This window comes from Bacillus rossius, chromosome 7, assembly GCF_032445375.1.
Source record: "Bacillus rossius redtenbacheri isolate Brsri chromosome 7, Brsri_v3, whole genome shotgun sequence".
NCBI lineage: Eukaryota > Metazoa > Arthropoda > Insecta > Phasmatodea > Bacillidae > Bacillus > Bacillus rossius.
The window spans coordinates 49,374,390-49,386,873 of NC_086335.1; the positions used below are offsets into that span (position 1 = coordinate 49,374,390).

General features: G+C 36.5%; 1 protein-coding gene across 6 annotated transcripts in view; it reads right to left on the reverse strand.

Annotated features, from left to right (window-relative positions):
* The window catches only part of LOC134533987 (integrin alpha-PS2), a 285,777-nt gene that overhangs the window by 13,196 nt on the left and 260,097 nt on the right, over window positions 1-12,484 (reverse strand). For all 6 annotated transcript variants that reach the window (XM_063371853.1, XM_063371854.1, XM_063371855.1 and 3 more), the window contains 7 exons: window positions 11,139-11,351; window positions 10,009-10,111; window positions 9,467-9,701; window positions 7,794-7,960; window positions 6,501-6,649; window positions 4,687-4,913; window positions 2,058-2,283 (listed from right to left, as the gene is read on the reverse strand). In XM_063371853.1, the coding sequence (XP_063227923.1) occupies window positions 2,058-2,283; window positions 4,687-4,913; window positions 6,501-6,649; window positions 7,794-7,960; window positions 9,467-9,701; window positions 10,009-10,111; window positions 11,139-11,351 (1,320 nt within the window). The remainder of the gene's footprint in view (window positions 1-2,057; window positions 2,284-4,686; window positions 4,914-6,500; window positions 6,650-7,793; window positions 7,961-9,466; window positions 9,702-10,008; window positions 10,112-11,138; window positions 11,352-12,484) is intronic.

Here is a 12,484-nt window from a genome sequence, read left to right on the forward strand (position 1 = left end):
TTAATACTCCAATGCAGATTTAGTAAAATACAACAAAAAATGTTATGAGTATCCCCCAAACCAAAAAGAAATTTTCACACCATGTTAAAGGTGAAGCTGTGACCATGGCTTTGAAAGATCCCAGGTCATTTAGAATACCTGTGTGGTATCTGTTCAAGAGCAGTTTTTAACAACCATTACCATATGTCTGAATTGGTCTGCCTTTAGTCTGTAAATCATATGGGGTATTTCCACTAGGCCGAACTAGGTTTGATTCCCAATGGGTTTTTTTTTTTCCATTGGGAATTGCAGCTGACAGTTCTGGAGCCCACAAAGTCAAGCTATTAAAAAATGCTATGCCAGTTTAATGCCTTGTGCATAAAGGTAATGCAACATCTGGTGCTTCCGAGCTTTTAGACCTCAAACACACAAAACAGCTCTCGCTAGAAGCAAATTTGGATTTTAAAAAATTTTACCATAGGTTGAGGTAAACACGTATTATTCAATTTCAAGGCTTGATGAACAACAATATCTAGCTTTTTACCCTTGTCAGAGCCAAAATTTGTGGCCTAGTGTAACTATTTCATCACATAATCAGTCTGTTACATCACGCTGTTGCCTGTTATATTAATACCAAATGATGAAAGTATTAAAATGCTTGGAAATATATCACTAGCAGTTTGCCCCTAACTGAGACCTCGGGATGTTCCATTTTTAGTGACTGTAAATTTTAACCCCATGATTAATAACTAATTTTTGCAATGTTATTCACAACATAACTTAATAGTATGAAATGTAGATAGTTATGCAAATTTTTTAAGTTATTGCAACATATACATTCTTACAGAATTAGTAGATATAAAAATCTGTTACATTTAATTGGTTGTTATTTTCCAAAGTTCACTTTGAGACATGCCGTATCATCATCTCTATGGACACTATCCTCTTTGGTTTCTAAAAATATAAATTAAAATAATGCATTTGATTTTGGAAGCTACATTATTATTTATTATTAAATATATCAAAATCCCTCAACTATTATTGCTCATACCCAAACTTAAAAATTCCATAGACCATATCTGCCTACCTACCAAATTTTATGTAAATTTATTCATTTCAAAAGTTATCGTCGAACAAAGTACGTACAAACAGAAACCTCTGCTCAGTCGATTATGATAGATATTTTGAGATAGGAACAGTAGCAAAAACATTGACCAAATGTGAAGATAAAAAAACTATTGTGTACATGTGGAGTTAACGTGCGACAGAAGTGAAACTTCTTGCTTATTGGTTATAGATAGAGATAAATTATTAGTATTTTTTTAATTAACAAGAGATGTATAATCTTAATGGCAAGGGTATGATCACAAATGCAAAACTATATAAGTTAATGTTTTTGAATATATTTTAAAGGGATTTTGTTATTTAATTTGACAAAAAAATAAATCAATTATTGTAATTAGTTACTTATATTTTATGAATTATTATCCGCAGAATTATAAGCATCTTATCATGGTTACAATTGGCTTATGATAGCTAAAATACGACACTAAGGTTTTAGATTTCCTAGAAAATACAATACGAAAATGTTAGAGTATTAATTTAATTTGCACGAATCAATAATGCTTTTCCACACGAATATATCAATTGGAGGTACTTTAAACAAAATAATAAAAATATGTTAGCGTCAATCGTTAGCCATTACGAAAACTGAGTAGTAGACAAACACAAGCAGCGTGACTAGAATTCCGTAGCATCACTTCTGCGTCATTTCTATCTCTCCCCTGCCGTGTTACAACTAGCACGTAGCATGCTACGTGACGTACCTAAACCCCCCCCCTTCCCACCCCCCATTCTATCGCTAGTACACGTGTGGGAGTGGCATCACTGCTGATGCACTCTCCTCCACCACGTACCTAACTATTTCCCTCATGCGATCGGAATTTCCGTAACGCTTGAAAATTGTAGCCCCCTCAGCATAGAAGTTTCACTTCAGAAATACCATCCACAGTTTGAGGCCCGACCGCATGGCTGCAAGTGAAGACGGGCAGGGTGGCCACCATGACGGCTGCACTCACCAGCTTTCCCTCGGGCAGCGGGTTGCCCACGTCGCACCTGACGAAGGTGTTGTTGACGCGCGTGCAGTAGACGGGCGACTCCGGCGTGTGCTCGTAGTTGATGTAGCTCATGCCGACCGGCAGGAACAGCTCGTACACGGCCTCGAACGCGTCCTCCCCTCTGTTCTCCACCGCCGCCTCGATCACGAAGCGGTCCCCGGACCCGAGCAGGTACTGGGTCACGCTCCTGCACCACGCACAGGACAGAACTCCGTCCACTTGCTGCGTTGCTAAAGACTTGTCTCGTTCGTGCACTCTAAATCTAGGCTTTTTTCCAACAGTTGTCAATATTACAGTGCCTTAGTTAAAACTGAGGTCTGATTCATTCGGGTAGGCACAGAAAAATATGATGTAACAAAACTGCCAAGCTTGGTACGAAGGACAGATGGAGAAAGAAGCGGCAACGCTTCCTCCAAGAGCATGGCTCTTAATTTATGCCACTGAATAAGCAAAATTATATTGTATAGCCTTCTCATTAGACACATATGAGGACATAATCATAAGCAGTGGTAGTGAAAGGGTCTATATTTCATAAATTTCGTGACAGTTTCATTGATTTTAAAAAAGCACTTAAGATGGCTCAGATAGCCTTTAAAAAAAAATGTGTTTTCAAGCACATTTCCAGGGCAGAAACTTCCACTAGATTGCCTGGGGAGTATTCCCAGATACAGGTCTATCCATTCTTATAGCACCCTTCAATCCCATCCACCCTTCTCCAAATCCTGGCTACGCCTACATTTGGTACCACAGTGTTAATAAACTAAACCAAATATGGGCAAAATTTTGTAGGCGCGGGCCAGACAAAAAAAAGTAAACTACCTAGACTGGCCAACGAAGTTCATTAAAAAGAACTACATAAACAATGTGTACACGTTTCTGCCTTTAAGAATTATATCAAGGGTCGGAATCTGGCTAGTGGGCCGTACTTTGCCCACCACGGAACTAAACTGTGAGCCTTGCCGTAGGCATTAAGTAAACACTTGCTGCTATGAGAGAGTTTTAATATAAGGCACAGTGATATAAATCAAAAAAATACCATCCAGTATTTAAGTTTTTAAAGGTTATTGTCCATTACTGAATATTTCTCTTCGTCAAGGCACAGCTAGAGACAAGATTTTAAAATTTCATTCAAAAAAAAAAAGAAGATTGCAGTGTTTTTGTTTTTATTTTTATAGAAACTGTTATATAATACTTACTTCACAAAAATAGAGTATTTGTAGACTGCATTCTTACAATAAAATAATTTGTAATAAATTGGTCTAAAACTGACTCCATAACGGTAAAAATATTTTGACAACATTTTTGGTTTGAAAGTTATTCAATAAGCGATGCACAATAAAACAAGTTAAATTAAATTTTTCTGATCCATGTACTTTGGTACAATTTTAGTCCGGAAATAGTGACATTCTTTGATTTCAATCATTAAAATGATACTTTTTTTGAGTTTTTCAACTAAGTTTTGGTTCAATGCTGCTTAATTCCATGATATAACTTGCATTTTGGTCATATTATATGTATGTATTAACTTGCATTTTGATGTTATTTTGTATATTGACATGGTTTTTGGTGTTTTTTTAGCTTTATCGCAACCCACCATATCATATTGTCCCTAGGCATAGCAAATAATTTAACTGATGGCTTATAGTTGACCCATGTTGACAGTAAAAAAAAAATTTTCAACTGTGGAATCAGTGGCGTTCAGCAATAAATATTATTTTTAAGAATGACTATAACTGTAAAATACTATCGAATAAGCACTATGTTATGGTTTGTAAAAATTTTTTGTAAAATATTTGATTCTGCATTAATGAAAGCAAAATCCTGTACATAGTTATGCACATCACTGACTATGTAAAGCCAAAGAGATATTGTAGACAAGCGTATCATGAAGCACAAATATTAGCCTACTCCATAGAGATGTGTATAAAATATAAAATGGAAGTGTAACAATAGAGTAACATTGAAATACAGCTACTTATGTAGAACAAGCCTTACTTAATAAATTAAATTGGTATATTCATCATTTTACAATGGGCACCTTAGACCTTATGAATAACTATGCTTATAATTTCTAAAAAGTCTTATATCTCATATAGTTTATCTCTACACTAAATATGGCGAAAAATTTTGTTTTTTGGAAGTATAAGTTTGTGTCATTGTTTGTGTCATTGGGGATCTTTTGATGATATTTTGAATTTTGTACTTATGCCCTTTTGAAAATCTTTTTTTTTTTTAATATGCTTATATCTTGGAGTTTTATTAAAAAAAAAAAACCATTGCTATTTTTGTTTTTTTATGTATATATATGTTTGTATGCCCGAAAGGTTTTTTTTGACATGTTTGCTTATTTGCAGTTACGCCCTTTTGAATTTTTATATTATATTCTTTTGCGGTCACTAAATTTCTTGCTGCTAAAATTGTTGGTTAATAGTACAAATTAAAGTGTTCGCTATATTCATCACACAACCTCTTAGTTTTTAGTATTAAAAGATGAAACATTATGATGGGTGTGAAAACTGTTGAAACGAACATGGCGGGTGTTTGGATTCCCATCCTCCCCCCCCTTGAAGCGAAGCGTCCGGCTACTTACGGACGAGCCTCGAGGTGCAGGTCGGGTATGCAGACGTTGTCCGGGCCGCAGTTCTTTTGGATGTTGATGGAGTCGCGGGCGAACTCGCTCTTGTACTGGTCTATGATGGGGGCGAGCGAGCGCGTGAACCGCGTGCGGCCGGAGGAGCCCGGCTGGGAGCGGGCGTCCGTGTCCAGGCTGTACCGGATCTCCGCCTCCAGGGGGGTGAGCTTGTCCCGTATCTCGGGCTGCCAAAACCAACCGATCCCGTGCTAACCCACAAGCAACCGGTGACCGATCAGTCACAGCAACCCCTCTTACTGGTCTGACCGGCACAGGGACAACTATACAGTACAGCACGCACGGAACACACGCTGCTTGTTTTTCGATTAGAATTGTCAAAATCATGCAGCATGAAAGATTTTTGTCAAATCTACCACTGCAACTTGGATCAAACTGAAACAAAAAAAAAATATTGAAAAAACCCACGGTGGATGTGAATGTTGAAATTGAAAAAAGGATTAAATGAGATTTTTGAAAAACCCCTGACTAAAAGGAAGTACGTAACGAAAGAAAATAAAAAATAAAAATCATTTTAAAAAGGATTGATTTGTTGTGCAGTCTGTCATAAACAACTAATTATGTCTTAATTAGTGCTTCCTGCCTTTATGTACCTTTTGTTTCTCGTAGAGATAGACACAGCAATAATATAAATTATAGGTACAACTCATATTCACCTAACTATTAATATAATGACAAACCCAAGAATCTAGTAGCTAGCATAAAAATCTTCACCATGAAAAAACACTCTGACTTGCCAATTTTTATGGCGATCGGTCAAGCGGTGTTGAAGTTTATCAACGTAATACATACCAACATCCAATTTTATACATAAAATGTTTATTATAGCACCCGCTGGCAAGTTAACACCATAACACCTATCTTAAGAACTATCACCGATGAATCACAAACCTTTTACAGAAAACCGTATCTAAAGCAGTCTTACCGTTTGGAGATAATTGATGGAAACATTTGTTTTTTGCACAAACAAACAACCTCTCATTCTAAATGCATGCACCTTCTCCATTCCATAGTGGGTAATAAATCATTAGACAGGGGTTTATCATAAATGTTTGTGTTACTATTTTTTAGTCATACAATAATTCTGACCAATGGCATACATGTTTAGAAGGGAGGGGGGGGGGATATTCCCTCCCCTTCCCAAAATCCTAAAAAAAAAAAAAAATATATATATAATTCCCACCAACAAAAGGAAATAATTAGAAAGCAAACATTATGCAAAGAGGTAATCAACCCTCTCCCCCCCCCCCACCCCCTCAAATGAAATTCTGCATATGCTCGCTCCTGATTCTGACAGGTTTATTCGCATATCATAATACAAAAAGAGGCCCATGTACAGTAAATGAAACTGTGTCCACTTCCTGTTTAGTCTAAGGCCTGACCAACCACTACACTCATGTAAAGTTTGTTTGTGGCTGTATTACAATAACATGTAACTTTATTTTTAAAATTCAAGTCACTGCACATAAAACAAGGCATCAAAATTGTATCCCTTTCAACTTTATTTTTTCTAACTAAAAGTTTAAAGAGGCATTTTTAAAAAGATTATCCAGTCCCTCCTGCTTATAAAATTTTCAAATCAAAAGAAGGGTGTAAATTAAAAATCAAGGTATAGATCTTAAAGGGAAAATTTAATTTAATGGAAAATTTATGTTATTTTACTTTCAAATATTTTTTTTTTAGCACTTCCATCAAAAAAATTTTCAATGCTAAAATAGTACACCCAAAATCAAAATATTAGAAAGTATGATTACCAGAATGAAAACGTAATAGTTGCGGCAGTACCGAACGTTCTTGTCCAGCGTGAATGTAAAGTTGAGCATATTCCTATTTACATGTTCAAGGAAGTACATGCGCGGGCTCTTTGGAACTTTCGTGTCCAAAACCAGTTGCACGTGGAAACCTGGTAAAACATGGAAACAAGGTTCAGTAAAGTAACACATAAACATTGTGACATCGACCAGGGGCTACGCCCCTCCTAAGCACGCTGTGAACCATCAACCACCGGCCACCTCTCCCCTCGCCCCTCGTCCCTTGCCACTCAGTACTACAGTGTCTCATGTGTTTATGAACCCCGTGCTAGCTGATGTCGGTGCTTCACTCCCTTAACTAAGTGTTTCATGTTTAGCGGACACACTTAAAGAAGAGCTTTTATTTTAAATGTGACCCAAACATTTCTGCACAATGCCCCAAAATCCCGAAACAGGCCACATTTAAATATTTAGTTTGTTTAAAAAAAAGCATGGTATGCATGATATCAGTTGTCTTAAATTTTATAACACTAATGTCTATTCATTAGGATAGTCATTAAGAAAATGAAAGAAGGGAACAATGCACGCTTCATATCAGATGTCTTAAATTTTCTTCCACTAATGGCTATTCTTTAGGACTGAGTCACTATGAAAATGGAAGAAAAGAGCACACCATGCTTTTTTTTATTAAATAAAAATTAATTGTTTTGTTTATTACTGGATTCTTATTTTAGGCCTATTAAAAAAAATTATGTTATACAGAGTTGTAGTTAACTCTTTCACTTTTGAACAAATTACTTAAATTTAAAAATTATTCTTTACCTTTTAGTTTAGGCAACATAGAAAGTTTTTTTTTAATATAATTATATTTTTTTTACTATTTAGTTCATATTTAATTACATTTTTTTATAAATTCCTCGAAATGCAACACAGTATCAATATGCCTCTCAGAAACATGGATAGAACTATAAATTACAAAGGGCATGCTGATACTAGTAGACTATTCATTCTTCTATCGAAAACAATATTACTCTATGATAATACGGAAAGTCAGTATTACATAAATTTTGTGACATGTTTCGCCAATTAGTGCTCTACAACCTCCCCTCCTCCCCCCCCCCCCCCTGCCGATGTACTACAATATTAAATTCGGTGTATTCTCCTGGCTTTACTTACATTTCAAAACAAACAAATAACAAAAAAAAAATATAATCACATCATGAGTGAATACTGGCCTCGCGCGCAGAAAAAAAAAACCTGTCTACACGATCGTCGCTCCGTGGCACGACCACTCACTCAGCCGGTTGTCCACGCCGACGCCGCCGTACTGCAGGCAGGCGTTGAGCTCGACGCACGTGACCCGCATGCCGCCGCGCAGGGTGCAGTTCTTCTCGTCCAGGCTTATCTGCTTCTGGTCCAGCATGAAGGTCACCAGCGAGTCCACCTTCACCACTGGCCTGCTCCTGGGGACACGGGGCGAGGACCTCCGTAAGCATACCCGTAAGCAGTAAATCAGTGGCTCCACCTTCCAGTGGCTTCATAATATTCCAATAGTAGTTGTCAAGTTTTTATTATAGCTAAATATTTCATCAACACCAAGTTCATTACAGATGATAAACACACAACATATACTAGGAATATTAGCAAGGTCAATTTCCCTGACTTTTCCCTAACCAATCTAATTTTTTTTTTCCCTGTGTCATCAGAATATCTGGCAACATAGAGTACAGAGTTTGCACCGTTATAATTTTTTAATGCAACCAACACTGCCAATCTGAAAAATAAAACTAATATATTTGTTATATTTGTCTGAACACACTTCTATATGTTTTTTACTTCAAATTAATACACTGTAGTTTACAACGATTATGTTCAGTTATGATTTTTGGGTGATACGGATTATTAACAGCCCACAAATTTATAGTTAAAATACATCTTAAGTATAGGAAATGATGATACTACATAGAATGCAAAATTACTTATATAATTTCTTGCAAACCAAGGTTTTTGCTGATTTCCCTGTGTTTTCCAAGTTTTTGAGACAACTTTTCAATTTCCAAAGTTTTACCTTTCTTCTGTAACCCTGACTAGGAAAGGAATCAGTCATGCATGGCTTATAGTATGAAACCAAACATTTGTTGGGATTGACTTTCGAAAACAGTGGCAATGCTGGGTGGCCGGATCGGTATTCGAAACCAGGTCCTCTGGAATGTGAGTCCATTGTCTCACCACTGTGCCAACCAGGCTGCAATTCTCAGAATGGTCCCTGCAAAGCCTAAATTGGGTTACGACCTTGAGTTTTGGGAACCTCTGCCACAGCCTTACCACAACCACGCTTTACCGCCGCGATCACCGACTGGCTCTGTGGTTGGCAGGCAATGATCACCATGTTATATGTTTACTGCTTAAATATAATGTAGTTGAAAAAATATATATTAAATACTTTCATAAACCAATGACTTGGGGCATTGCAATCTCTTGCAATGAGGAAGATTGATTTAAATCTTTATTATTCAAACTGTCACACAAAGTTGGACTGTTAACTTCATCCTGCCAGAACATATCTAAGCATTTAAATGAAGTGGTAGGCTTGCTTGCTGTGTGGATTACTACTTCATTTTGTGGGACTGTTGAAAAGGAGATTGTTAAAATTTTGATGTATACTCCACAGCATATTTAAATACAGCTTGTAAATACCATCTGAAAAAAACTCTATGATTGTTTCTTCTGAATTACTTCAGTTTATGAAAAATGTTATCAACTACGCATGATACGTGTACAATTCAATGCGGAGTGTGCTTATTAGCCTGCTGAGATTCCACATACCCATAAAATGTTTTAATAAACTGCCCTCAGTGTTGGTTGCATGCAAAAAGGGGCAAAAACTCCTATCGGAACCAGTTATTGACTCCACAGATTTGGTTGCACATGCTGTGTATACACCACTCGAAGCATAAAAATAAACTTACTTGAGAAATACAGCAGTGTTGGCTTCGTATGCCCCCACCACCAAGTCCGGGTATTCATTCTCATCCAGGTCAATGCCTCCGGACACAGAGAACCCAAAAGTGGACAATGTGGACAGTATGTCCTCCGCAAGTATCCTTTGGGAGTACTTCTCCGTGACTCCGTTCCGAGAGCCGTGGTAGATGTAAACTGCTCCTCTTTCATTGGGACCATCGTACGGCGCTCCAACAGCAAAATCTAGATGCAGAGAACATTCAGTTTCATCACCAATTTTTTTGAGTAGTTGTGATCCAATTAATCAATTATGAGTGCATTCACTGTTCTTCATTTCTTACTTGTGTAAGCGAAAGATGGACATATTAGCACATTATACTCCTCTCCTACCAAATTGAGTTGGTTTCAGTACCCAGCAGATCTGAGCCAGGTTAATTGTTTTAGTTACCTATCAATAGTAACTGCAAACATTTGTTTAAAACAATAGTTCATTAATTCAAATGTAAGTAAAAGTTTTTTTTTAATGTAGAAATACAAGCATTGTTTTTACCTCCAAAGCCATCTTTGTTGATATCTCCAAGAGAAGACAGTGCTAACCCAAACCTTGACTTTGAGTTAGTGCCATCTCTCACATCAAATTGAGAGAATCTTCCCTGAAAAAGGAACAATTCATTAAATTTTTTGTTTCATAACATGGAGTGTGTGTGTGTATATATAATATATACATGTATGTATATATACGTATTAAACATAATATTGAAACATTAAATTAAATATATTGCCTGAACTTTCTCTTCTATCACTTCTGCAAATTATTACCCAAAATAGTTACTAAAATACTGTTCACTGCTAAATTTCCTCTCATTAATAAATTTGACTTAACTTTTTTCGAAACAAAAATAAACTCTTCAAACTGTTTAAAGAAACAAATCTTTAGTTGAGAGCACTAAAAATTGGACTTGTGACTACTTATCCATGCAGGTTATCCAGTAATAAATAATAATGTTTAAGTTACATCTATCAAAGCCACTAACACGATAGTTGACCAAAGTAGGTCATATTTTGTTGTACATACCCTACATAATTAATATTGCTATGAACAAGGATACTAGAATTTGTATGGTAAGTTTATTGAGTAAATTTTTTTGGTAGGTAGTAGTCTAGAATATTTTTAATCATATCACTGCACAACGGGTATAACATCATTACTTACGAATTATGGTAAATGATGATTATCACATAATTAAAAAAAAATTATTTTCTGCTGCCCTGTTATACATATTTTTTTTTCATTCATTACTATATTTATTTCATAATTAATGGACTATTAATCTACCATAACTGCACTAACTCTTTAACTGCATCGTTCTACTCAACTCGAATGAATGAAATACTGCTTACGGCACGCGACTTTTGTCAAATGGGATGTTTTTCCTACGCTGCGATTTACATATGTACCTATGTGGTCAACCTAGTTTTTGCTTGTTTTTGATATTGTAAAATGAATACCACAAAGTAACAATATTTACACGCTGTGTGTTATTTCTCTGTGTTATTTTTGCAAGCAACCCTTGACCTATCGGCGCTGACTGCTACTTCTTTCTGGGTAAAAATAGCATTTCCTTTTTCCTGAAACTAAAGAGTAGATACAAAAAAAAATTGCACAGCAGCGGTGCTCACCGCCTGAGCGCCCTGGTAGAAGACGTAGACGCGGCCCGTCTCGTACTTCCCGTCGTTGTTGGACAGGTCCGTGTGCATGGGCGCCCCCACCACCAGGTCGTCCAGGCCGTCTCCATCCAGGTCGACCGCGCACATGGCGTAGCCGAAGTACGAGCCCAGCTGCTCCCCGGAGATGTTCTGGATGTTGGTCAGATTCCACGTGTAGAGAACCACCTGCCACACACGCCCAGTTCCTTCTCTTTCATCTACAACGAATGAATGAATGGATTATTGAAGAAATGAATAAGAGTTCATTCTCTTTCATCTACAACGAATGAATGAATGGATTATTGAAGAAATGAATAAGAGTTCATTCTCTTTCATCTACAATGAATGAATGGATTATTGAAGAAATGAATAAGAGTTCATTCTCTTTCATCTACAATGAATGAATGAATGGATTATTGAAGAAATGTATAAGAGTTCATTCTCTTTCATCTACAATGAATGAATGAATGGATTATTGAAGAAATGAATAAGAGTTCATTCTCTTTCATCTACAGTGAATGAATGAATGGATTATTGAAGAAATGTATAAGAGTTCTTTCTCTTTCATCTACAATGAATGAATTAATGGATTATCGAAGAAATGTATAAGAAGTTACAGTAGAGTCCTGCTAATCCGGACCCCGCTCATCTGGACGGGAATTAAAAAAAAAAGTAGGACTAACTTATTTTTTTTATAGTTAAAAACTTTGTTCCAAGTATACAGGAGTATTTAAAATAAAATTAGCTATAGAAAAGGTTGTTCTTACGAAAAAAATATTGAGTATTATATTTTTACTTATATAAAACTTGTATTACATGTACAAGTCAAATTCTACTTAATCAGAACAGGGTCAGGTCCTATATAGTCCGGATAAGTGGGACTCTACTGTATTGTACGTTTAGTCATCGAGGTCATAACGTATGGAAAAAAGGAGTGAAACGGTTAGGATGCAGTAGTGATGGGAAGCATGACCCCAAGTGACCTCACCAGCTCACTGAAACTTTCTGCCATGTTTACTCCTTGCGAAAAAAATCTGGGTTCAACCATTTAGGGATTCATACCTGGACCACCTCTGCACCACCAGGTGCCCCACGGTGTAAAGTCAAGGGCAGAGTAAGCGGATGCACTCTGCCCCAAGCCCCAGTTAAGACAATAAAGGGCCCTACGAGTTCAAAATCATTTCTTTTTTATAATACTGAGTTGTTTTTCATATTTTACAAACTAATTTTACTTCGTTAAAATCACAACATTGTCAAATGATAAACAAATATGATTTTCTCATCATATCCGTGTTATGCGAGATTTTGCTTGTCCAATG